The sequence below is a fragment of the Phyllostomus discolor genome, chromosome 3 (genome assembly GCF_004126475.2).
Source record: "Phyllostomus discolor isolate MPI-MPIP mPhyDis1 chromosome 3, mPhyDis1.pri.v3, whole genome shotgun sequence".
Classification (NCBI taxonomy): Eukaryota; Metazoa; Chordata; class Mammalia; order Chiroptera; family Phyllostomidae; genus Phyllostomus; species Phyllostomus discolor.
In genome coordinates this window covers 124003790-124030418 of record NC_040905.2, presented here as the reverse complement: position 1 = coordinate 124030418, position 26629 = coordinate 124003790, and the positions used below count along the sequence as shown (strand labels likewise).

The following is a 26629-nucleotide window of genomic DNA, read 5'->3' as shown; positions in this document are numbered from 1 at the left end:
GACATCCAGTGCTTTGAAGGGGTGGGATGGTGGGGAGTAGGATAGCTCTGAGACGTGGCGCTGGGGTGGCTGCAGCACTAGGCCCATTGCCACAGAGACATGTCCTTCCAGTATTACCAGTGCCACTGACTTTTCAAGAGAAAGTGGAAGTAAGATTTTTATGAGAAACCTCTTGATTTATAATCCCAGATACAGATCTCTAGGAGTGGAGCTTGGGAGAAGGGGCAGACAAAACTATTACACAAAAAAACTACGCTGGCCTTTTCTGTTGGAATTGGCTGTTGTGTTCTGTGGTGTAGACTGAAGCCTAGATGCCCCTGGGGAGGGACATATGTCTATTCTACTTTGGGGTAGGGCCAGGATTGGCGTGGTTGGGGGTCCTCATAGCTGGTGGGGGGGTGCTTCCTACCTCTAGGTAGAGCTTGAGATGGCCATCGACACACTAAACCCCAACTACTGCCGCAGCAAAGGGGAGCAGATCGCGCTGAACGTGGACGGTGCCTGCGCAGACGAGACCAGCACATACTCCTCGTGAGTCCACAGCCCCAAGCTTCCAGCCTCACTGTGTTCCAAAGTGAGCCTTACAAATGCCTTAAAGACACTGAGGCCTTATGCGCTATGGCTGGGCTCCCCATAAGCATTCACATTGGAGCAGCTGGGCCTAGTGCAGACCCTTCCCTGCAGGACACATCTTCTGGAAAAGGCTCCTCCTACCAAGTTCTTCCCAGGCCCCTTGAGAAGAACAGGGGCTCTCACCTCCTGCTTGTCTCTTGGGGCCCATACAACTTTGGGTTCTGTTGCTCCAGTTTCCCTCCTGCAGCACACATGGCCGGTCCTGTGGGCTTGGTCCCTGGCTGTTGGGTTTCAGAAGGTATCTGGGATGGAGGGGCTATGCCTACCAGGCCTGGGTTAGGCACTTCCTCCCCTGGACACCTTTTCTCCCTGTGCTCTTAGGAAGCTGATGGATAAGCAGACATTCTCCTCCTCCCAGACCACCAGTAACACATCCCGCTATGCTGCTGCACTCTACAGGCAAGGTACCTCTGCTGGGCACCCTGGGCTGCTGTGGTACATGGAGTCTAATGGCGGAGGGAAGTAGGGCAGAGGCTGGGATGGGGAGAGGCCTGCCCTAGTCTGGTGTCCATCTCCTCCCCCAAATGTTAGACACCTGCAGGGCCAGGCAGCTTGTGCAAATAACGGTTGTAAGTTGACCAGAGTTGACTATCTTGAGGGACTTCTGACTAGTCGTTGCTCGTTCTGATAGGGACGGAGCTCCAAAGTCATTGTCTTCCTGGGATACAGACATACACAGCATAACTTTTGAGACAGGTGGTAGATTCATGTTTTAAAAACAAGGTGCTTATGACCCAGCAATTTCCTTCCTACACAGCATCTACCCAAGGGAAATGAAAGCTACATCCACATCAAAATTTGTACACAGACGTTCACAGCAGCATTATTCATGATAGCAAAAAAAAGAACATCCAACTGTCTGCCCATGAGCTGATGCCTGGATGACAATGTAGTGTAGCCACTTAGTAGACTCTTAGTCACCTCAAAGAGTGTGAGATAGATATATGTTTCACAGATGAGCCTGGAGAGCAGTGGGCCACTGAAAGTGGCAATTCATAAAGGCCATGCTTTGTGATTCCATCCCTATAAAGTGTCCAGAACAAACCAATCCACAGAGACAGAAAGCAGAGGAGTGGTTGCTAGGGGCTGTGGGAAGGACTCAGGATGCATATGGAGCTTTTGGGGGCATAATGAAACATTCTTAAATTGATTGTGGTACTGGTTGTACAATTCTAAATTGTTAGAGTATATTGAATTTTATGGCTTAAGTGGGTGTATTGTATCACGTGTGAGTTATATCTCAAAGCTGTTTCAAAGTACAAGGTCCTGGAAATATATGTAGAGCTTATGAAGTAATAAATGAAATAAATTTGAGCATTTAGGAAACAGAATAGAATCAAAAGGAGCATCAAGTAATTATCTTTAACACCACGTTCTGGCAGCCAGACCATTCATGTATTTACTCCTTATCTGGAATATTCTTCTACTTCCGGGGTCCAGAAAGGTTTCACAGAGCCCTAGCCTCCAATTTCTTCTCTTTGAAGCCCACATTCATCTGTAAAATTGATTTTGTGCACTACCTCCTAGGGCATGGTCTGGTTCACAGGGAAATGCCATGACCTTCATCAGAGACTGTATAGAGACTCTCCTTCACCTCAAGAGCTACTTCCCTGGCCACATTTGCAGTAGCTGACTTCTTAATGGGATGGGTGGGATTCTGGCAAGAAGAGGTGGGAGGATGAGAGAGGGAGGCAGTGAGGGTGGTCCAGCCAAGGCCTGGCTGGGAAAGAACATGTATGTTTGTGGATTACTTGCCTGCTGCTGTCAGAGCAAGCAGCTGGAGGGAGGGCAGTGGGACGAGGGTCAGGAGAGCCTTGAATGCATGTGGAGTAGGGTTTCCAGGCAGGCTTTAAAGAAGTGCCTTTGAGTCTGGATTTGTGTTCTGACCCAGTTGTGTGTTTGCTGTATCCAGCAGGGCCAGTTGGGTCATCCCAGTGGTGCCAAGGCTCTAGGATCAGAGGTGGGAGGTGGTTTGGCATTGGGTCAAGGTCTTCGGGGAGTCTGGGACCCTAGGTGACTGACTGCCATGAGCCAGGCTGGGTGGGTTGGCTAATTCCTAGAGTCATGTCCAAGTGCTTCTTCCTTTGTCAGGTGAGCTCCACCTGACGCCTTTACATGGCATCCTGCAGCTGCGGCCCAGCTTCTCCTATCTGGATAAGGCAGATGCCAAGCACCGAGAGAGGGAGGCAGCCAATGAGGGTGAGGTCTGACCCCTGCCCCCCAACGCTGTTGTCTGTCTGTGACTTGGCAAGATGGGTTGGTCATGGGGAAAGTATTAAACAGATGGATTGTAGACTTGGGAGGATCCTTGGTCTCTACCCATTGGGTATCAATAGTACTCACCCCCCAAAATGTCTCTGTGTGTTTCCAAATGTCCCCTGGGGTGGGGGTGAGGGCAAAATTGCACCAACTTGAGAACCACTGACATGCATCTACCTGCATCTAGAAGGAAAATTCACAGACACTGCTGCTTGGGGCCTCCATGGGATAGGGGCGAGAGTGGGAAACGGGGGCTCCACTAGAGGCTGCAAGCAGGTTTGGTTTTTTTTTGCTGCAGGGGACTCTTCGCAGGACGAGGCAGAAGAAGATGTGAAGCAGATCACGGTGAGCTCCAGCCCAAGAGGGAGTGTTAGCGGGGAGGCAGCAGGGCTGGTTTTGAGGCTCAGTGGTCTAGAGAGAGAGCGCGCACGAGAGTCTGTGTAGAATGTGTGCTCTGTGTGAAACAGATGCAGAAACTGTGTGTTCTTCAGAGCCTTCCTGCTGGGCTGCCCAGAGAGATAGCCTTACCTCTGCCCAGCCGACCTGTCCCAGCTGTAAATAGGGTGGTGGCCCCAGGTGTGTGTGAAACATGGGATCCTGGCTCTGCCTGGAATTGCTGGGAAGAGCAAGCCATGGCCCAAGGGTTCAGGGGCCCAGTACACACACAGACATTGCCTGTGCCCTGACACCCTTGCTTTAACAGGGCCACAGCCCCGTGTTAACTAACTGTATGATTCTGTCTCTTAAGCAGTGCATATTTGAAAAATTCCTATCTTAATAGTTGTTCCTGTGTTTTAAAGATTGTTAGAAGAATATTGACCTTCCATGTATGGCTTATAAAGTTTCTCCCACTTAAGTATCTTTAGATTAAAATGATTTAAGTATTTTAAAAAATACTGCACAAATGATGTGGACAGTACATAGTGTGGCTAAAGTTATGAATGTTTGCATGTCCTTGAAGACTTGGTGAATTCTGGCATAACCAATGTGGGGGACCCATCTGTTCTCTCAGTAGCTTATTGGATGACCTTAGATAACTCTTTCCCTTCTTGAGGACTCTGCCCCCCCCCCCTTTTTTTTTAATGTATTTCTTTGTAGAGACAGGGGGAAAGGAGGGAGAAAGGCAAAGAAATATCAGTTGGTTGCCTGTCACATGTGCCCCAACTAGGGGCTGAACTCGCAACCCAAGCAGTTACCCTGACCAGCAATAAAACCAGCGACCTTTCGCTTTGCTGAACGATGTCCAACCAACTGAGTCACACAGGCCAGGGTGCTCTGGCCCTTTTAGCAAGCCAATCTTAGGTCTGTGTGTCTTCAAGGCCCCCTATAGAGTCCCTGAATTCTAGAATCTATTCACAGAGAGGTGACTGGAGGCTTGGCTCCATCTGAACTCTAAGCAACAGATACCAGATCTAAATGGCACAGGTGAAAAAATGGAATGTATTGATTCTTATTTCTGAAAAATTGAGGGGTAGCTTTAGGTATGGCTGAAATTAGGTACTCAGAGCCTGTCATTGAGACCCGATTTCTCCATCTCTAGGTTTTGTTTTTTTCTTTGGCATCTGTCTTAGGCAAGGTGTCTGTCCCCAGTGGTAGAGGAGTTGTGCCAGCTCCAGGCTTACCTCCTAAGACCCCATGGGAAAAGAAATTTCTTCCCATTGCTTCTAAGTAAAGTTTCAGACTGGACTCATTGTTTTGGCCAACCCTGAACCAGGCCCTGTGGCTAAGAGGATTTGGTGTACAAGTTGTCCAGGTCTGAGTTACCTGCCCACTCCTATAGCTGGGAATGTGTGTTTGTGGGGGAGGGTTTTTAGGTAGGAACTAAAGGAGAACTGGTTTTTTTTCACAGGAAAATGTAGGTGCAGCCACCAGTGAGTAGAAACAGATTGGGCGTTAGGCAGGCAGGACCCTGAGAAAGCTGTTTCCTAGCCTGTGTTCGCAGGTCACAGAGTGGGACATGGTTAAAACTGAATAAAAGACCTGTGTCAGGAAATGAGGGGAAGGTGGGAGTGGAAATTGTCCCAGATGTGGGGTCCTCTGGCCTCCTGGTGGGGCTGAGGCCTGAGGCCATGCTACCTCCCACCCCCCAGGTGCGGTTCTCTAGACCTGAGTCAGAGCAGGCTCGCCAGCGCCGTGTGCAGTCCTATGAGTTCCTGCAGAAGAAGCATGCTGAGGAGCCCTGGGTCCACCTGCACTACTACAGCCTGAGGGTGAGCTGGGTCCTCAGGCTGCTGTTGACCCTCTGAGCATGGGGTCCTGGGGGAAGAGCCCAGTGCTCAGGAAGTGTGACAGTGTGGCCTCACTGTCGCACCTCTGCCTTACTTCATTTGTGGCCACTTGATAACACCACAGGGAAAGGAGGTTAAGTCTGGTGGGCAGTGTGTCCTCCACGCTAACTGATCCACTCTGCACTCCAGAGGAAGGCTGTGTGAGGTGGGGGTGGGTCTGCTTCTCCTGGTTTTGGGTGCAGCCCCAGGCTCTCCCCGGCATGAACATCTTGCTGGGCTCAGAGTGAGGTTGGGGTTTAGTTACATATTTTTTGTGCACTGTGGGCCCTCAACTCAAGCACTCTCCATTTGGTGCTCTGTAGAGGACCTGCCGTCTTTCACATGACTGGAGTCACTGTGTTACCTGCTAAGGGTGATTTTTACTGTGCTTGCTTTTCACCTCATGCATTGACTTGAGACCCCAGTTCCTGAATACGTATGGAGGGAGAGAAGCAATTGAATATTAGCTCCCAACACACCACAGGCTAGGGTCCCCAGCATTTTACTTGGGGTGGAGTCCTGATTTTCTGGAACTTTCCTGGGAGAGAGATGTGTTGACAGAGGCTTGCTTGATTCAGGGCCAGACTCAGACTTCCAGAAGCTCTGCTATTTCCTAGGGTGTGTGACCTTAGGCAAGTTACCTCATCTCTTTGAATCTCTTTCTTATGGGAATAATAGTAGGACCTAACTTGGTAGCATTATTTTGAGGGTAGGTGAGTTGGTATACATACAGCCATTGGTACAGAACTTGGCGCACAGTAGGTGCTCACTGAATGTCAGCTGTCATTTTCATTATGGCTCCTAATGCCCCTGTGTCCCAGACAGGGCATTGAGCGCAGTGTTGGGGCTGTGTGGCCATAAAGCCTGGAAGGTAGTTGGTTGAGGCCATATCACAGGCCTGGAATAGCAAACCTACTAGATTGCATGTGATCCTGTGGCCAGTGTTGGGTGGCTGGAACACAGTGATGCAGGGGTGACAACTGGAAGGCAGAGGGAGTGGGGCTGCCAGGCCTGGGGCTTCAGCTGAGGGTTCCCCCCACCTCTCCCAACAGGACAGCCGTTCTGAGCATGAGCGCCAGTACTTGCTGTGCCAGGGCTCCAACGGGGTTGAGAACACGGAGCTTGTCAAGTCACCCAGGTGAGCCTGGCTGGGACCGACACTGGTGTGGGTCCTCCCTTGGGACTGCGGCCCCTTCTGTAGCCTGGGGGAGGGCTGTGGGAGCAGCGGCCCCATGTCAAAGAGATTGGTCCTCCTTTCTGTAGCTGGGGGCGGGTGGGGATGGGCCTCTCGCTGACTGGTGGCAAGGAGGCTTCAACCTGGGAACAGCATGGGTTCACGGGCACAGTGGGTTGGAGATGCCCTGGGGCTACTGACCCTGCCTTCTCCCCTCTTCCACAGTGACTACCTCATGATGTTGATGCCACCCAGCCAGGAGGAGGAGAAGTGAGTAAAGGTGGCTGGACAATCCTCCATGGCTCCCTGCCTGCTGCCTCTGACACAATGCTTTTATTTCTAACAGAGACAAACCTGTGGCCCCTAGCAACGTCCTGTCCATGGCCCAGCTGCGCACCCTGCCCCTGGCCGATCAGATCAAGATCCTGATGAAGAATGGTGGGTGCTTTGTGTGCTCATCATACCCTCCACCTCCTAAGTCTGAGACAGACTGCAGACCAAGTTAGAGGCCAGAGGCTCTCTGTACCCGAACAGCCTGGCTTCTCATCTGTGTCCTGGTCTGTGAAGGACACTCTCCAGCAGACTGGTGTCCCTCAGGGGTCAGCCTTTCCACGCCACCCTCATTACTCCCCTGCTGTGTGATCTTGGGCAGGTCACTCATTTTCCTGACCCTTAGCTTGCTAGATAAGATGGGACTAAGGTAGCTCCTGGAGGCTGGGAGGGTTCAGAGAGGTATGGGCTAATGCCGAGCCCTGCATGTGGATATAAGGTGCTTAAACACATTCACTTGCACTGTATTGTGGTGCCCACACAGCAGGGACTGGGCTTTTTCTTGGAGAATTTTGGAGGGTCAGAACATGTAGGGACCTGTAGCTAGTGACTGGGAGACCTGAGCCTTGACCCCTCTGAGCTGAGTCCTAGGCCCTGGGCTCTTCTGGGGTTCACTCAGGGATCTCTGGGGCCTGAGCAGAGGGAAGCTCCCTGCTGTGCCTGGGCCTTCCCCAGGCCTTACCCTGCTTACCTGGGCAGGGGGCTCAGGTACTTGGGGTGAACAGAGAACAATGTTTAAGTGCATGGACTTTGGACCAGTCTGGGGTCCAGTCCTGGCTCTGCCACTTACTAGCCAGATGATCATGAGGGAGATTTGAAACCTCTGGGCATGAGTAGAAGGCGGTGTGCCTCCTGGCACCCAGTTCCTCATAGGCATTTCCTCCAGGGTCCAATGGGCTATCATTTTACTGGTATCCTGGTTGTCATGCATGTGCTGGGCTTGCTGTTTGAACTTGACATTGCAGAACTGGTAGGGGGCAGAGGACAGCCCAGGGCTCTTCTTCCCTTGCCTGACTTCCCTTTTCTGCATCCTCAGTGAAGGTTATGCCTTTTGCCAACTTGATGAGCCTCCTGGGCCCCTCCATCGACTCCGTGGCTGTTTTACGTGGCATCCAGAAGGTGGCAATGTTAGTCCAAGGAAACTGGGTGGTAAAGAGGTAAGACTGGCCCTAGCCCCTCAATGGGAGCACTTGACCCACTTAAGTGTAATGTGATTGCTGATACTTGGGGTATCTACTGTCATGCTTTCTATTTATCCTGCCTACACTGCATTTTATATTTATTCTTACCTTCTGGATTCTTTCATTGTTCCTTTTTTCCTGTTAATTTAGAAGTTACCCTTTCTTAATTGCTTTAGTGATTCCCTACAGATTTCAGCATGCATTCATGACTTGTCTCAGTTTATATTAATTGCTACTTTTTACCCTTATCCAGGATAATTCAAAGAACTCAGAATGTTTTAGGTATATCTTCCAACGCACTTGCTATTGTATTTGTATATTATATTCTCTGCTTTAAGTCCCACAAGACATTGTATTATCTGGTCAGTATTCTTTTCTGTGTCTCTGAGTTTCTGTCTGGGGTATTTCCTTCTATTAAAGAGTGTCATGGCATTTCTTTTAATGAAGTCTGCAGGGGGTGAATTTCCTTGGCATTTGTTTACCTGGAAGTGTCTCTTTCAGCTTGGTTCCAAAGGGTATTTTCTACTGGGTGTAAATTCTAGGTAGAGCATTTGAAGGAATTCTACTTTTGTGTCCTTCTGGCTGCTTTTAAGATTTTCCCTTGTTTTGGCTTTCCACAGTTCACTGAGATGTGTCTGAGTGAGAATTTTTTTTTGTTTTGGATGAGCATTGTCACAGGTCACTGATCTTGAATTTTCAGTAGTTTCTCTTTTCCTAGGATTCCTCCACTAGTCTGTCTGTCTCCTACACCAGACTGTCAGTTTCAAGGCGGTAGGGACTCCCCTGCTTCCCTTGTACTCAGTATAATGCCTGGCTCAGGGGAGACCCCTGGTAAATACAGTGCAGTTGTCTTTTTATGTGCATTTGAATTACATTAGTTCTAAGTGGTATAATATAAAGTACTCACTTTTTTAGGAAAGATTTTACTTATTTATTTTTAGAGAGAGGGGAAAGGAGGAAAATAGGGAGAGAAATATTGATGTGCAAGAGAAAACATCAGTTGCCTCTCACACGCCACCCCCAACTGGGGACCTGGCCAACAACCCAGGCAAGTGTCCTGACCAGCAATTGAAACCACATCCTTCTGGTTCTCAGATTGGCACTCAGTCTGCTGATCCACACTGAGCTAAAATACTCGCTTGTAATTAGGTATGGTCTAAGATGAAAAATCTGTCAAAAAATGAATTGTTACAGATTTTTAAGTAATTCACTGTAAAAAGTCCATCATTTCCTAGTTGGTTAGCTAAGTAAATTGTAAAGTATATTTGTGTCTGGGCCACATGGTGGTGCCTTTCCACTGGAAGCACAGGCTTCATGTACCTACCTAGTTGGTGTCTTTAATTATAGAAGACCTTTGAGATGGCACATCATTCATTAGATGGGGCCCTGTGTGTATTTATGCCATGTGTGAACAAGATCCAGGTGCTATCCCATTATATACCAGGACACTGTCCCAAATCCTGGCAGTGAGACTCCCACAGCTGGGGTTGGAGCTTTGCCCAGTGCCTTGTGCTCCTGGTGTTGCTGGTGGTCTGTCCCTGTGACCTGAAGGTAGGGCTTCCTGGACGTTTCATATTATTTAGGTCCTGCTGTGGTCTCTGCCCTGACACTGCCCTCACTGCCACACCAAAGCCTGTAATGCCCCTTCCTTGCCCTGTCCTTTGGGTCCCTGTGAGGAGATGATGCAAAGTTCGTGTATTTGTTCAGTGTGTCTCATTGCTTGTCCTTTGCCCCATGGGGCACTGTCATTCAGACATTGTCCCTGTCCTCAGATTTGAGAGGCAAGAACGGGCACATTGAATATAGAGGTCAAGGGCCTGGGTTACATTCATTTAACACCTGCTTAGCAGCTACCTCCTCTCCCTGTGGTAGCAATGAATAACATAGATCAGGTCCCTGTCCCCAAAGAGTTTTTATGGGAAGGGGGTGGACACAGAGCTTGACCTTCAAGGATGACTTGTAGTTGGTGGCCAGGTAGGATTGGGGTGGGAGGGCTATGGGGCAACAGGGGCAGAGGCCCCAATGGTGTGGGGTGTCTGGGGGTAGTATATGTGTTCCTGGACAAGGGGACTGTGGTTGTGCTGTGAAAATGCGTGTAGTAAGCCTCAGAGCCTGTTCATTCACCTATGGGCTGTGAAGTTCTCTGAGCCTAGTGCTGGCCCCATTCTCTCAAGGATTCAACCCACCTTGTGTTCAGGGCCTGTCCAGGTCCCAGCCCCCTGCCCTGCAACCCCCCCTCCACCACCAGTCTGTCTTGGGCTTGCACCTGCTTTCCATGTGGGACCTACTGGTTTCCCAGAAGCCTGGGCTGGCCATGTCTGTTTTTGAGCCCCTGGGGCCTTCATGGCTGTTCAGTGGGCCTTGAGGCTGGGCCAGTTGTAAGTGGGGGGGTGTCAGGTAGGGGTTGTGAGGGTTTGTGAGGTGTTTGTGAGGAGGGAGCTCCTCTCCTACATACGTTCACAAGAACCAGGCTCCTGGGGGACAGCATGGGCTCTGAGGGGGGTTGTCAGGCCCAGGCCTGCACTACCCCATATTGGAAAGAGACCTGGGCTTTCACTTGGAGCCTGGGCATGGGACTGGAGTCAGATGGGGCTGAAGACAGGGGCTGACCTGCCACCCCTACTCTCATTGGCAGTGACATCCTGTACCCCAAGGACTCTTCCAGTCCTCACAGTGGTGTGCCCGCCGAGGTGCTCTGCAGGGGCCGAGACTTTGTTGTAAGTGCCCAGGCTGTCTTACCTCCAGGGTTGTGGGGGAGGTGGCCATGGGAGGGGGGTGGGGACAGCACAGGGATTCTAGGACTTTGGCTCTGGGCAAAGGGCAAGTATGTGTGGGCAGGGTGGGAGGCTCTGGACTCTGCCTTTCTCCTTCCTCCTCTTGGAATCCTGGAGTCTTGGCTTCATATGAACCTTTGAGTTTCTCTCGCTGGGAGTTGAAAATTGGTGCCTCATGAGTAGATTCTGTCCAAGAAGCATTTTTTATTTGGCTTGAGTAGTATTTTTGATTTGGCTGTTGATTTTTACAAATCAAAGTTACGATGCAGACCAGATTTTCTAGCTCATTATGAATAATTGGAGAGTCTGGTATGACTGACCCACAGCCCTGAACCGCACTGACTTTGGACAGGCTGACAATTCTCAGTTTACAGAGTGCTGGTCATGTCTGCTTCTGTTGTGCGTGTTCTCATTGTTGCCATTGGCTTTTGCAACTCCAGAGCTAGGTCATCCTTCCATTCCACCACCCACCTGCTCCTTGCCCATATCCAGAACTTCAGTCCCTGCCTCACAGTATTCTCAGATTTGCTCAGTCTGTCTCCTTAGAGCGCCCACCGTGGCTGTGGTGTGCAGGCCTGGTGACACAGGGCATCCTTAAGCTGAAGACTGTGTCTGTGGTTTCTTTTTTTCTGACTTGCCCAGCTCCTTGGTAGTCACTCTCCAGGGGCCTGCCTGTGTGCTTTATCTTTGTCCCTGGGGGTCAGAGTGCAGTGTGTATTCACTCCCAGGTTCGCTCATCCTGCACTTAAACCATTTGCCCCTCACTGCCTGTCAGCCCTTCTCTGTTCATGCAGATGCCGTCTAGTCTGGGTGCCTGGAAGAGGGGCTGGTCGAATCGGAGTTGTAGGTGACAAATGGGCAAGACATCCCTGACCAGGAAGTCTTTGCGGTCTAGGTAGAGGTGGGTGGGGTCCAGCTATCCTCCTGAAGGAGACAACCCTGGGGGTCCTTAACAAGCAAGAAAAACAGGGGCTTGGAGTTGATGTGGCTGCCCATGGCCAGACCCACACCCAAGTCTGCCTGACCCCAGGCACCCAGGACAGTGGCCTAGGTTCAGGGGAAAGTCTCAGCAGCACCATCTCTCCTTCCTGGAAACATGCTTCTTTTTCCCTTAGATGTGGAAGTTCACGCAGAGCCGGTGGGTGGTAAGGAAAGAGGTGGCAACAGTGACAAAAGTAAGTGATGTCAATCTGGAGGGAGGGGTGGGCTGTGCTGTCAGAAGCTAGCCAACCTCACCCTTGCCCCACCCCCAGCTTTGTGCAGAGGATGTGAAGGATTTTCTGGAACACATGGCCGTGGTGAGGATCAACAGAGGCTGGGAATTCGTCCTGCCACCTGATGGGGAGTTCATCAAGAAGCACCCAGATGTGGTCCAGCGGCAGCACATGCTGTGGGCAGGTGTCCAGGCCAAGTAAGGACTCACTGGGTGTGGGTCAGATTTGGGGCCACATGCCCCCCTCCCACTCAGGTGGACACTGCTAACTGACCCCAGAATCCCAGTGGGGGCCTGACATAGCCACTCCCTGCTGGTCACAGTGTTGTGGGGGGCAGAATCTTGGCATGTCTGTCATGTGGAGGGAGTGGAGCCCTCAGGAGCAAGAGCCTGGGTGGATGGGCCTGTGCCCTGTAGGCAGGGCTGCCAGAGTTCCCAGCATACGGTGTCTGGCAGGATGGTCTACGTGATGGGGACACAGTTTAGGATTAAGTGTTTACTCTTCTTTTCAGATTAGAAAAAGTCTATAACCTTGTGAATGAAACCATGCCAAAGAAGCTGGATGGACAATCAGGTGTGCAGGCTATTGGCTGGGCAGGCCCTTACCTGACAATGGGCTCAGCGGGACTTGGCCTGGGGACAGGGTGTGTGGGACAAAGGGTGTCTTCCCTTCCCACTGACCTCACCGCAGGGACTGAGCACTTCTGTACTCAGGATGGTTAGGTCCCAGGCTCCTGAGACCTGCTTGCTCTCTTGGGTTGCCAGGAGATGGGGGGCAGGGAGGACAAGAGAAATTGGTAGGAGCTCATCACTAACTCATCCTGGCTTAGATGTCTGCACGTGGGAAGCTGATTTTCCCAGTTCTTTCTTCCCTCACTACTGGGGTAGCTAAACCCTTTTAGGTAAGGTTGGGGTAAGACAAGGATGGGCCACTTGCTACAGCCCCAGCGGGCCTGCATTGTTCCTTTGCCCTAGCTCTAGACAGCAGGATGTCCCTTGTTGGGATGGAAGAGATTGGCCTTGGGGCAGAGGGGCAGAGGGGCTGTGGGCCTTTGTCTCAGGACCTCCACTGGCCAATCTCTGTGTCTTCCTAAGCAGCCCTCCTCTCCTCACAGGACCTGCAGGGCTGGTCTCTGGGGACCAGCGGGTCCAAGTAGCCAAGAGCAGGGCCCAGCAGAACTCAATGTTACTGGCACAGGAGCTGCAACAGAGGAAAGAGCAGGTCTGGGCATCTGGAGCCCTGCCTGGTGTGCGGATCAAGGAAGAGCCCCTGAGTGAGGAGGGAGAGGAAGAAGAGGAAGGCGAGCCCATGGACACTGCCCCCAGTGGTGACCACCACAGCAGGCTGACCAATGGGCTGCCTGCTGGGCGGGTTGCAGGTGGGGACAGTTTCAATGGGCTCCCATCCCCCGGCTGCGCTAGCACCCCGGTGGCCCAGGAGCTGCGGACCTTCGTGGAAGCCACCTTCCAGAGACAATTTGTGCTCACACTGAGCGAGCTGAAGCGCCTCTTCAACCTGCACTTGGCTAGCCTGCCCCCAGGCCACACACTCTTCAGTGGCATCTCAGACCGAATGCTTCAGGACACAGTGCTGGCTGCTGGCTGCAAGCAGATACTGGTGCCTGTAAGTGGGGCCTGTGCTTGGGGGTAACAACACATGGCTACCCTCTGCCCTGGGGTGAGGGTAGATGGCAGAAAGAAGCCAAAGAGAGGAGTTGAGTTGCTCTGGAGTGGCCCGAGTACTGCCAGCACGAGGTTGGGGATTTGAGAAGACCACTGACCTGGGTTGGAATCTTGGCTCTCATTGGGTGGCCTTGAGTGACCTTGGGCCGGCCAGCCTTGGGCTCTGCACTTTCTTCTAAAGTGGGCGGACATTTTTCTGTCAGTGGACTTGGGTAAAGGCCAAGCACCACTGTCTGCACCTCAGTTCACTCGTCGTCAGCTCTGTCATTTTTAGGATGATTTCTAGTATCATTCATTTTTGCAGCCCAGGGTTGAGGGGACTGAGTTTCAGAGAAGTGAAGTGAACCTGTTGAGTGGTCAAATGCTTAGGAAGTGACAGAGCTGGATTCTGAATGTCAGCATAATGGCTCCAGCTCTTAAGTCCTTTCTGCTTCAGCTAAGATGAGCTGAGCTCTTCACCCGAGTCCCCAGCTTGTACCTGGGTCCTGGAGGGCCTGCCTGTCCATAGGGGCTACGTTAGCATTTCTGGGGCCAGGCCTCTTGTCCTGCTGTTGGTGGGGCCCCAGAGTGCAGGTAATGTATGAGCAGAGCATGTGTTGGAGACCATTTCCTTAGCTCAGGGTGGAGTGCACCAGGCTGTGGCCTTAGGGAAGCTGTGCTGGTTACTCTTTCCATCCAGGCTCTACCCAGGCCTGGCAGCAAACGGGGTGAGGTGAACTGCTGCCACCTCTTAACAAGGGAGCATTGATGTTAGCAGTCCAAGGTCGGAAGATCTGCAGCCTTGGGTGAGCTGAGGAAAAGGTGCATCCCTGGGTATGCGAGGAATAGAAACTAGAATAAGAGGCCCTGCGCTGGATGCCAGGCTGGTTGGGCTGTTGCAGGAGGATTGGCTCTCATGGCAGGGAGCCTCCTTGGTGAGGTCTCTTACAGAAGGTACTGGGGTTTGGGGCCCTGCCCTATTTGGAGGCCCTGCTCCTTGACCACCTGGCAAATGGATCCAGTTACCTGCAGGATCACCTTTCTCTGAGCTTGGCCTGGCAGGAGAGGGGCACCTGCCTGATGTTGGTCAGGCTGTCCTAGGCAGCAGGAGAGAATAAGGTGAGGGATACCCTGCTTCAGCGCCCAGGACCTGGTGTTGCTACACTCCTTCCTCCTGGTTGGGTCGGTGTCTGGGGGACACTGGCCCTCTCTGCAGCTTGCCTGTTGCCTTCCCTCCCTGTGATCCTGATGTGGGGACCAGATCACGGTGATATGTGAGGTGGAAGAGACCTCAGGTCTGTCCAGCCTCGTGTTTTTACACAAGGGAGCTGAGGCCCAGGGAAAGTGAATAGACTTTCACAGACTTGTTTAGCTTCTTGTTCTGCTACTTAATAGCTGTGTGACCACGGGGCAGAGAGTAAACCTCTCTGATCTGGACTATTCTCATGTACATTGGGGGCATAACACTTCACTAACACCTAGGTTTTTAATGATCAAATGAGACTATATGTAGGGTAGTAACCATTACTGTTACCTGTGTTGTGGCACCAAGACTGGAACCCACTGTGCCAGGTGCCGTCTTCCTTGCTCCCCATCCCTAGGCACCCACCTTCACCTGGGACACCTTCGGTCCTTACCAAACCCAGAGCAGTGGGTTGCTTGGGAGGTGGGTAGGCCCACAAACCCACGACTGACACAGCTCTTGTAGGAAGGGACTGAGAGGACCCCAGATGCCCCAAGGAGTTTTGAGAGAGGCTTCTTAGGACATATCTGAGGGTTGGTATTTGGGGAAGGAGAACACTGATGTTAAAGCAGAGAGGTGAGTTAATGGGAAAAACAGAAGAGCCCACATCCCCACCTTAATGAACACACTGTGGACTTCAAGCCAGATGTGTCACGTTTCTGTCATTGCAGCCCTCTGAGGCCCTTAAGGGGGTGGCTGGTGTCTTCCCAGAGAGGGGAGATGGGGCAAGGAGGGTGGGTCCACGTGGTAAAGACAGAGACCAGCTCACGCCTGGGTCTTGCTTAGTTTCCCCCACAGACAGCTGCTTCCCCGGATGAGCAGAAGGTGTTTGCCCTCTGGGAATCTGGAGACATAAGTGATCAGGTGAGAAAACTTTTGCTGCTGGGAGGTGTTCCTGTAGGGGTGAGGCCTTTGGGGGACCTGGGGTGCAGTCTTGGTTCAGATTTTCCAGCCCCTCCCAATTCTAAATATTCTGTCAAATATTCTGTTTGCTGTCAGATAGGCTGGAGGTACCAGTAGTTTGAGCCCAAATCAGTGGCTCCCAAATGCCAATCTCTGAGCCAGCTGTGTGAAAATCGCCTTTTAAAAAACATGTTGAGTCCCAGAACTGACTCTAGACATTGAATTCAGTTCATCAGGAATGGGGTAGCATCCTAGGTACTTAAATTTCTTACAGAGCTTCCTGGATGATTCTGATGTCCAGCTGGCTGGCAGACTGCGATGGACCCCATCACTCAGGGGGCCTCTGGCAGTAGGGATCACTAGGTTTCCTTCCAGGTCTTGGGTGCTGGATTTTTAAGTTATAGAAATTGATCATTTTCCTGTAGAAATTGGAAGTGCCATGGGGGTCCAGTGAACAAAAGGTCAATTAAACCAGTAGACTGTAATTGTACAATCATGAACCCTGAGGTCCAGAAGTTTTCCCTGAATCATGAAGATTAAGGTTTAATTGCTAAAACTCCAAAGACGTGGGGGGAAGGGAGTCAGCAAGAGCCCCTCTGAGCTCTTGGTCCCTTGTGGGGGGCTTTGGTGGACCCTGGGTAGACAGCAGTCTGGAATGGTCTTCCTGAGCAACCTTATGTGCTCTGCCCACAGTAGGCGGCATTTGGGTTTCCTACTCCTGAAATACTCTGATAATTGAAAGTAGTAAGTGCATATTTCAAAATCCAGTAAGACAAAGCTTTATAGGAAACTGTCTCCTGCCCTGCCTGACCTGATTTCCTCTCCTTAGATGCTATTGCTTTAAACTACCAAAAGATACCACCAAAAGAGTATACTTCCATTTAATATATATATAAAATATAAAAATATATTTGTACTTATATATGTTATAAGTAATATATATATATATATATATAATATGTACTTATACTTTTGTTAGATATATCAACCTGACATTATCTATGGGCTTCCCTTGGCAGTAGGTGAGGACAGTTAGTTCTCAGCTGTGTTGGGAGAATATAGTTCTATCAGGTCTCAATGCTTATAGCATCATGGTAGAGGCAAATACCAGTACTGCACTCTACTTACATTGCTCTTTTATGCTACTTTTTGTTTCCACTTGCATGGTTTCCTGAACACAGATAACAACGATAATACTGTTGTTGAGTCCGATTCCTGGGGAGCCTCTCCAGCAGGACTGGCTTGTGAAATCTTGTGTCTTCCTCCTTGATTCATTTCAGCTTCTAAGGGGCATAGGAGTTGTTTGTATTCTGTCATGTCTTAAAATGGCAACCTTTTGTCCTTAAGTATTGTTTATCTGGAGCTACAATTTTAGAGGGTAAATCATATTCCCTCTGAATTTTAAGATATTTTCCATTGGATTCAGGATTTTAGAGTTGCCCAATGACATTCTGTCCCTTGGTCTTTTAAATTGGACCCAATCAATCCTTCCCTTTATCCCAAACTTAAAGGTTTTTTTCTTTATTCTGTATTATACATTAGCATAATTCCAGGTGAACCATGGGGTGGGTCAGTAATGTACTAGACGGGTCATTCTTAGGAAGTTATGTGATAGATTTGATAATTTACCTGTTTTTTGCTATTATTTCAGAAATCTTAAGTCGTACATTGGACATCCTGGATCAAATTTTCTCTCTCATTGAACACCTTTTCTGCCTTTGAGAGGGATTTCAGCCACCTTCTATCCTATTTAATTTTTATTTGGGGGTATAATGCCATGTTATATCAGTGTGCCAACACTCAGCCATGCACTCCTTCCTTACCCCTTTCTCTGTCTTCATGTAGTTTAGGTGGTGGCTTTACCCACCTGCTACATCAGCACTCTCTCCTATTTATTATGCAAGAGTATGTCTAAACTGCATGTGCTCTGCCAACTGTTTACCAGCTCTTTCAGGCATATGCCATTATTTTTATTCTTCATTTTCGGGGGGTCTTGAGAGGACAAATTGCTGGACATGTCCATCTTTAACCAGAATCCCTCAGCAAGGACTTTTATCACAGACTGCAGTGTGAAGTTAGGGTCATAGCTTTAGATTTCTTGTTTGGAGATTGCTTCCCAAAATAACGTGTTTTTGCTACTAAAGCATCGACAGGTTTTGCTTGAAATTTTCTCCAAAAATTACCGAGTACGCCGGAACATGATCCAGTCTCGGTTGACTCAAGAGTGTGGAGAAGATCTAAGTAAACAGGAGGTGGATAAAGTGCTAAAGGTACGTCCGTTTTGTGTATAACAACATCCAGAATCTTAGATGGAGGTGGGCAGTGTGTGGATAGGGCTCTAGTCTGGTGCCTTTCTTGCTACTCTGTGAATATTTACTCAGGTCTTCAGAAACTGGTAATGATTGGCATTGGTGTGGGGTGGGGGGTCTGTGCAGAAGGACTAAAGTAAGTAAGATGTAGTCTCCACTTTCAAAAAGTGTGGTCTAGTGGGTCATCTTTGCCCTTTACAGTCCTGACTTCACTCCTCCTTTGAATCTTATACCATTTTCTTGATTTCTGCCATAGCCACATTAACTCCTATACTACTTAACTTTCATTAGAATTAATTTCATGTTCTACTGAATTAATTTCAGTAAAATATATTAATTCAAAGCAATTAATATATCCTTTTTAAGCATTTTTTATTGATTGATTTGAGAGAAATAGACAAACATCAATCTGTTCTTCCACTTATTTAGGCATTCATTGGTTGATTCTTGTATGTGCTCTGACCAGGGATTGAACCCTCAACCATAGCATATGTGGACAGCTCTGTAGCCAGCGGAGCTACCTGGCCAGGGGTAATACATCCCTTTTTAAACTATATTTATTTGTTCAGTATATTGAAGTCCTTAAGTGTACTGCTACTTAAATGCTTTCGTGATATGACCATGCTCCAGATACCATATTGACCGTGTTCCAATACTATATTGGAACACGGAAAGCTGGTGACAGTCACCTTATATTCCAATCTAGTGTCTTAACATCCAAGGCTATATATAGTGACACTATTTTTGAAGCACCTTTGTTCTGGTCAGCTTATTCACAGTTTTTGTATTTTGTGTTTATAAAGTACATTCATTTGTAGTTCCTCACTCTTAAGACCCCAGTGAGGAGAGGAAGAGGGTCCTGAGGCCCAAACACTGAAGGAACTAGGCAGTTCTTGATTTCCTATTTGTGTTCTGTCCATTGCTAGGCCACGTGAAATTCTGCACAGAATGTAGTAGCTACCTTTTCTGCGGAAATCTGCCCTTAACATGTTTCTCTCTCTCTCCATAGGACTGCTGTGTAAGCTATGGTGGCATGTGGTACCTTAAAGGGACGGTACAGTCTTGACATTTGTCACAAACTATTACCCCAGCGAATCTAAGCCCCAGGAAGGACAGCAGAGCCAGTAGAGGTGGAAGTAGAGTCTCAGATGCCTCAGAAGACACAGAGCAAGAGGTACTGACCATCTGGTGTCCTGTGGCATTGTACTGTCCAGCAGACAGAGGGGACCCTACTCAGCCAGTGGTAGGATCACCTAAAAGTTGCATCGCTCCCGGAAGAAACCATTGGGACCTTCTTTGCAGTATAAGTTGAAATTCCTGATGTATGTTGCTTATTATTTGGTTTCATTCTCATACTAGAGTGTATTCTGACATGGGCAGGATGATGAAAATCATGATTTAATATTTTATTTTCCAAATGTAATGCCAACAAAGGTCTAAGTTATGTTTACAAGATGAAGAAAACCTCAAGGTTTTTAATATTTAAAATGCCTAGAAGCCAATATTTAGTCTTTGATTATCTCTCTGCTAAGACTTCTGCCAATTTCATTAAACCAAATTGAATTGTTTTATTGTTGGGTTTCTGTAACCACTTTACTTGTAAAACAACCTACTGTATGTAGCAGTCTCAACTGTTTACATGAACCATAGCAAAAAAATCAGAATCAAATCCATCTATTCTTAATGTTTGCAGAAGGATGCAAACAAAATCAGGTAAGTATGGAACAATGTATAAGTAAAGTTATCACACTTTGATGTAAAAAATTTATATTTTGTGTATTTTTAAAATAAATGTTAACACTAACCTAGCCTCACAGTGCTGCTGTCTTTACCTGGATACGGGAAGGAGTGTTGTCCCTGTGCTGGGTGTGTGTGTGTATGTGTGTGTTGGGGGGGGTGGAAGGGAGAGCTTAGGGAGCAGCACAGCTCAGCACAGCTGTGCCATTACACATACAAAGGTTTTTTAGTAGGCACATTCAGATAGTGAAAAGAAATCATTTAAATGTAATATTTTATTTAGTCCAATATGGCTAAAACATTAACATGTAATAAAATTTTTCAGTGTTTTTTTTTTTATTAAATTTTTAAAATCTGATACCTTACAATATTCTCAGTATACTAGCCACAATTGAAGTGCCCAGTTGCCATAAGTGGCGACCTTATTGGACAGCGCAGTCCCAAAAGATTATGAAAAAGTAAGAAGAGTAAGTTGTGTTGGGCAAGATGTGAAATTTGGTTACCTAAAGCCTTTTCCATGATTATATTTGGGGCACCAGCCACCCCGTCTGAAGGGGTGTCCAACCCACAGCCTGCGGGCCACATGCAGCCCAGAATGGCTAGGAATGCAGCCCAAAACAAAATCATAAATTCACTTTAAACTTTTTTTCTTTGCTCATCAAGTTTTCCTTAGTGTTTGTGTATTTAACGTGTGGCCCAAGACAACTCTTCTTCCAAAGTGTCAAAGTTTGGATACCTCATAGCCTCAGACGGCCTGTGCATCTCCCTGCCCCAACCATCAAAAAAGAAAAAAAAAAATCTAATATTTGGTAACATAGTTTAACAGGTTGATTGTAAATTATGCTCTTAGTTCTAGTTGTTTACATACATGAGGCTGAAAGGAGTACAAAATTACTCAACTTACTCTAGAGTATGTCCAGCCATTTTTAGCGCATTACAAAGGGGAGATGCCTTGTGGTGCAGCAGAAACAGCACAACTTTAGAGCAAAACACAGGATGCCGTGCTTAGGCCTACCCTTAAATAGTTACACTGATAGACATAGAGGGGTGCATTAAACATTGGATTCAAACTGAAAAATAAACACGAAACATAGGAAATAAGTGGAAAGCAAAAGTTGAGGTAAAAATATAAAATATGTCAATGAACACAGTGAAAATGACACAGACCCAAAAAGATGGTGAAATGGAAAATGTTACAGAGGAATTAGACAATTTATAAGCAAAATATGAAGTATTAAAACTTGCTAGATCCATGGCTGGTGTAGATCGAGCGCAGGCCTACAAACCAAAGGGTCGCCAGTTCAATTCCCGATCAGAGCACATGCCTGAGTTGTAGGCCAGGTCCCCAGTAGGAGGCACGTGAGAGGCAACCGCACACTGATGTTTCTTTTTCTCCTTCCCTTCCCCTCTCTAAAAGTAAATAAAATCTTAAAGAAACAAACTGGCGGCCCTGGCTGGCATAGCTCAATGTATTGAGCGCAGGCTTCGAACCAAAGTGCCATGGGTTCAATTCCCAGTTAGGGTACATGCCTGGGTTGCAGGCCATGACCCCCAGCAATTGCACATTAATGTTTCTCTCTCTCTTCCTTCCCTCTCTAAAAATAAATAAAATCTTAAAAAAAAATTGGCTAGGAAGAAAACTGCAATAGACCAATTCTTAGAGAATCAAAAACCCAGGTAACTCAGATGAATTATGTCAAATCTTTAAAATATAAACAACAAGGCTTAAACTTTAGTGTATAACAAGCCTCCAAATTCTTAGGAAGCACTGATTAAAAACCTGATAAGGGCAGCGTGATATGAATAAAAATTGTAATAGTGAATTTCAGGGGCACATTAAATAATTACCATATTCCATCTCTGTAAGGGTGATCATACTAAACAACTACTGAAACAAATGCAAGGGTGATGGCAAGGTATCGACTAACAGCTCACACTATGAACAGACCTATTGAAGGAAACCACCGTCTGAGGGATCAAAAATGTACAATTCATTCCAGATACAAGTTCTTAAATAAATATATATATATATCTGATCTTATTTTAAGATTTTAACTATTTCTAGAGAGGGAAAGGGAAGGAGAAAAAGAGAGAAACATCAAGGTGTGGTTGTCTCTTGTGCGTCCCCAGCTGGGGACCTGACCCACAACCCAGGCATGTGCTCTGGGAACTGAACCAGCAACCCTTTGGTTCACAGTCCCATACTCAATCCAGAACGACACCAGCCAGGGCAACAGATTCTTCATAAAAGTGCTTAAATAATGGAAAACTAACATTGTAAATCAAACATCGGACATACTTCTTAGGGTTGAGACAGACATGTTTACTCATCATACTATTCTGGGGTTACTGGTTAGAGCAGTTAGACAAGAATAAGGAAAACTATAAAAAATAAAGGGTCAAAATTAACATTTTTCAGATATATCAATAGAATCAACTAAAAGCCATTCTCAGTTCAAGATAGCTGAAATCATAACTTCTATATACAAATAGTTAGAAATGATCTTAACTTGCAACATCCAAGAGGTGAGCCTTTTAAAATGTATAGGGCCTAAGTGATAAAATTTGAAAATCTGATCAGAGAAAATCATTTGAACAAATAGGAAGGCATAAACCCATGTTTCTGGATCCAAGTCTCTGTATCATAGTCTGTTCTCAATTTAGCCTATTTAATTTGATTGCAACAAAAGTAACAATATTTCTCTGAGAACCTGTTAAAACTAATTTTAAAGTGCATATTGGAAAAAAATGCAAAATAATCCAGGAAAATCGTGAAGAAGCAATGAGAGTAACTTCCCCTTGCCAGTTAAGAAAGTACAATGTCAAGCTATATAGCAACTAATTGTCATAGATGCATGCAAATGAGATCCTAGAACAAGTTCAAATTCATGTAGAAATTTAATACTATTTCAAGTGTTGGGGAATAGATTTAAAATGACATTTAAGATGATTCTGGGAAGATGGTTGAACAGGAAGCACTACAAATCTGTTTCTCCACCTAGACAATTGCATTGACAGAATCCATCTGATATAACTGAACCCAAGTCCATGAAGGTTTGCAACTTTTCAGGGGAAAACTTGGACTGTCAATGCTGTTACTTTTCTTCAATTTCAGCTCATAGCACAGTAGCAATTACCCATTCCCACCCCCAGTCACATCCCTGGAGCAGCTTGCACCACATTGTAGGCAGGGATCTTGTATCGGGAGAGGACTCTGCTTCAATACAGCCACTTGTGCTCTGATTACTGATTCTAAGGACAGGTACACACAAGGTGGGCAGCCATTGTACTTCCCCTGATTGCTGCAAGCTCCTACCCCTATGCGATACCAGTGGATTTAAGAGTCTTGCATGCCACCATCCATGATTTTTCACATTTTCCCCTTTGGGGATCCAGACATTAAACAATAGCAGGGGTCTTCCAGTCAAGATGGGGGTGTAGGCAGACATGGCTCACCTCCTCATACAACCATGTCAAAATTACAACTAAAATACAGAACCATCAGAACTGTCAGAAATTAAGTTGAATGGAAATCTGAAAACTATGGAATTAAAGAAACTACAACCATCTAGACAGCCACAAAAAGCCAGGCTGGTGCCATATCTGAGACTCCATCAACTCGACTAACACTTTGCCCCACCTTGAATATCCTGACTCCGCCTCATCCAACTTATGGGCCCACCCAAGCTGGTTTTCCATATAAACGGTTGGTCCTGGCCCATGCTTCACAACTTCCTAAATCTACTCAAGTGACAGCCAGACTCAGTGACCCCCAGCTCCCATACCACTTCTAAGCAGATGCAGGCCTGGCACTAGCAGCATCCAGCTTAGATTGACAGCATAGCTTCACCTGGGAATATCCAAGCCCAGCACAAGTAGCAGCCATCTCAGACTGCTTTATAGTTTAGGCAGGGTAGCCCTGGGCAAAACACAGGTAAGGGATGACCTTGGCCCTCACCACCCAGTAAACCTCAGAGCTGTGAACCCAGTGGACAGCTACAGATCACATTTGAACACCACCACCCTGCCCCAGCACAGCTGATCCTTTGGGAAGGGCTGAGGTTGGTGGTCAGTGGTCACAGCCAGACCTTGCAGCTGACTGGCCTGGGTAAATACCCCCATTGATCTGCCAACAGCAATCAAGGCTTAACTAAAAGGTGAGGGTATACTCATCTCACAAAGGCACGGTTGGAGTACCCATCTTGGGTGACAGCAGAGGCTGTGCCCCTGGACCCTATAGGATACCTGCCACATTAGGCCACACTACCAAGACATGGAGTCAAAGCAGCTCTACCTAATACGTAGATACAAACACAGGTAAGCTGCCAGAATGAGACAAAGAAACATGGCCCAAATGAAAGAACTGATCAAAACTCCAGACAGAAGAACTAAATGAAATGGAGATAAACAATCCATCAGATGCAGTGTTCAAAAAACTGGTTTTAAGGATGCTCAAGGAACTTAGGATCTCAACAGCATAAAAAAGATTCCATCAGAAACTAAAAATACACTAATTGAAATAAAGAACAATTTATAGGGAAACAACAGTAGACTGGATGAAGCCAAGAATCAAATCAATGATTTGGAACATAAGGAAGCAAAAAACAACCAATCAGAACAAGAAAAAAGGGGTCCCCCCCTAAAAATGAGGATAGTATAAGCAGCCTCTGGGACAACTTCCAGCATTCTAACATTTGCATCATAGGGGCACCAGAAGGAGAAAAGAAAGTAAAAAATTGGAATCTATTTGAAAAAATGAAAGAAAACTTCCCCAGTTTGGCAAAGGAAATAGACATGCAAGTCCAGCAAGCACAGAGAACCTGAAACAAGATGGATGCAAAGAAGCTGTCTCTAAGACACATCATAATTAAAATGCTGAAGGTTAAAGATAAAAAGAGAATCTTAAAAGCAGCAAGAGAAAAGCAGGTAATTACTTATAGAGAATTCCCATAAGACTGTCAGCTCATTTCTGAAAAGAAATTTGGCATGCTAGAAGGGACTGGAAAGAAAAGCAGGGACCTATAGCCAAGATTGCTCTATCCATTAAAGCTATCATGTAGGATTGAAGGGCAGATAAAGAGCTTCCCAGACAAGAAAAAAACTAAAGTAGTTTATCATTACTGAACCATTATTATATGAAATGTTAAAGGGACTCATTTAAGAAAAAGAAGATCAAGACTATGAACAATAAAATGGCAATAAATACATCTCTATCAATAATTGAATGTAAAAAACAAACTAAGCAAACAAGAAGAACAGAGAAAGAATCATTGATATGGAGAGCCAGATGGGAAGAGGGTGTGGGGGAAATGGGTGAAGAGGTGGGAGGAGTGGGGGGAGGAAATGCAGACATCTGTAATTGAACAACAATAGAATAATTTTTAAAAAAGAAGAAGTACAAATAGGCGGTAACATAATGGCCATGGGGATGTAAATTACAGTATAGGAAATGGAGTAGCCAGAGAAATTATACACATGACCCATGGACATGAACAGTGGTGGGAGGGATTGTCTGAAGGGAGTGATGGGTTCTGTGTGGAGGGCAGAAAGTGGGGAAAAATTTGGATAACTGTAATAGCATAATCACAAAATATAATTAAAAACCAAAAATATATTTTAAAATGCATATATGGGGAAAATTAGAAAGTGCTCATGCATGCCAAGTTAAAGGCCCAGAAAAGACAGAGAAGACCTTAAGTTTTACACTCAGGTACCCTCAGCATAGGCACAGACTACAACTAGTGAAGAAACAAAAACAAGTCCCCCTACCCCAGCAAACCCCAGGAAAAGGGAACAATTTGATTTCCAGAGTTACTCCATTATTAGAGTCAAATGCCCAGTGTTCAACAACAACAAAAAAAATCACAAGACATAGAAAAACAGGAACATACGGCTCATTCAGAAGAAAAAAACAGAAAATGTTCCTAAAAGACACAGGGGCACATATACTTGACAGACTTCAAGACAGCCATTTTAAAGATACTCAACTAAAGGAAGATGTGGACAAAGTTGAGAAAACAATGTGTGAACAAAAAAGGAATATATCTCTCTATCTATATCTATCTATCTATCTATCTATCTATCATCTTTAGGTCTGAAAAGAAACCAAGAAGTTCTGAAGCTGAAAAGAAAATTAAAAATTCACTAGAGGGATTCAAAGGCAAATTCAAGCAGGCAGAAGAATCAGTGTACTTGAAAACAGGACAGTGGAAATTGAGTCAGAAACGGAGAAAAAAGATTGAAATGAACAGAGCCTGAGAGACCTGTGGGCCACCATCAAATGAAAAACTATATCAGGGGAGTCCCAGAGGAAAGGACAAAGGGGCAGAGAGACCTATCTGAAGAAATACTAGCTAAAAACATCTGAAACGTCATGAAAAATAGGAATATAATGGACTTCCGGCAAGATGGAGGCATAGGTGGATGCACCGTACTTCCACCCACAACCAAGATTAGAACAACAACAATTTAGAGACAGATAACACCCAGAACTAACAGAATTTATCTGAATGGAAGTCAGCCAAGAAGTTGAAGTAGACCCGTTCATCCAGACTGGTAGGAGGGGCGGATAGGAGCAGCCGGGCGAGGGTTGCAGCACGGGTCGCAGAGCAGAGAGCAGTGAGCAGTGGGTGCATAAGGCAACTGGGAGCATGTAAGGCATCCAGGGCGCGCAGGATTGCGGCGGGGGAGGGGGGGGGACCCTGAGTATGCGAGTGGCAGCTGGCGGACCCAGTGAGACGGCAATTGTGGACCGACCTGGACAGAGCGTGCAGCCCAAGATCCCAGGGAAGGGACTGTGGTCCCAGGAGAGCAGATCTGCCGCCATTGTTCCCCCCACCCCCACATACTACATCACAATCTAGTGACTGGGGTGCCCAGCCCCGTTGAACACCTAAGGCTCTGCCCGTCACTGTAACAGGAGTGACCAGACAAAAAAAAAAAAA

At 47.1% G+C, this 26629-nt stretch overlaps 1 protein-coding gene across 2 annotated transcripts in view; it reads left to right on the top strand.

The window, feature by feature from the left end:
- POLR3E (RNA polymerase III subunit E) overlaps positions 1-19758 on the top strand; it is a 39610-nt gene extending 19852 nt beyond the window's left edge. For both annotated transcript variants that reach the window (XM_028512527.2, XM_036021390.1), the window contains 17 exons: positions 416-531; positions 955-1037; positions 2725-2832; positions 3191-3237; positions 4983-5102; positions 6212-6297; positions 6559-6603; positions 6680-6771; positions 7700-7820; positions 10480-10561; positions 11734-11793; positions 11872-12029; positions 12344-12405; positions 12947-13455; positions 15523-15600; positions 17784-17909; positions 18958-19758. In XM_028512527.2, coding sequence (XP_028368328.1) covers positions 416-531; positions 955-1037; positions 2725-2832; positions 3191-3237; positions 4983-5102; positions 6212-6297; positions 6559-6603; positions 6680-6771; positions 7700-7820; positions 10480-10561; positions 11734-11793; positions 11872-12029; positions 12344-12405; positions 12947-13455; positions 15523-15600; positions 17784-17909; positions 18958-19014 — 1950 coding nt within the window. In that variant the 3' untranslated portion in view covers positions 19015-19758. The remainder of the gene's footprint in view (positions 1-415; positions 532-954; positions 1038-2724; positions 2833-3190; positions 3238-4982; positions 5103-6211; positions 6298-6558; positions 6604-6679; positions 6772-7699; positions 7821-10479; positions 10562-11733; positions 11794-11871; positions 12030-12343; positions 12406-12946; positions 13456-15522; positions 15601-17783; positions 17910-18957) is intronic.
- Positions 19759-26629: the final 6871 nt, after the last annotated feature.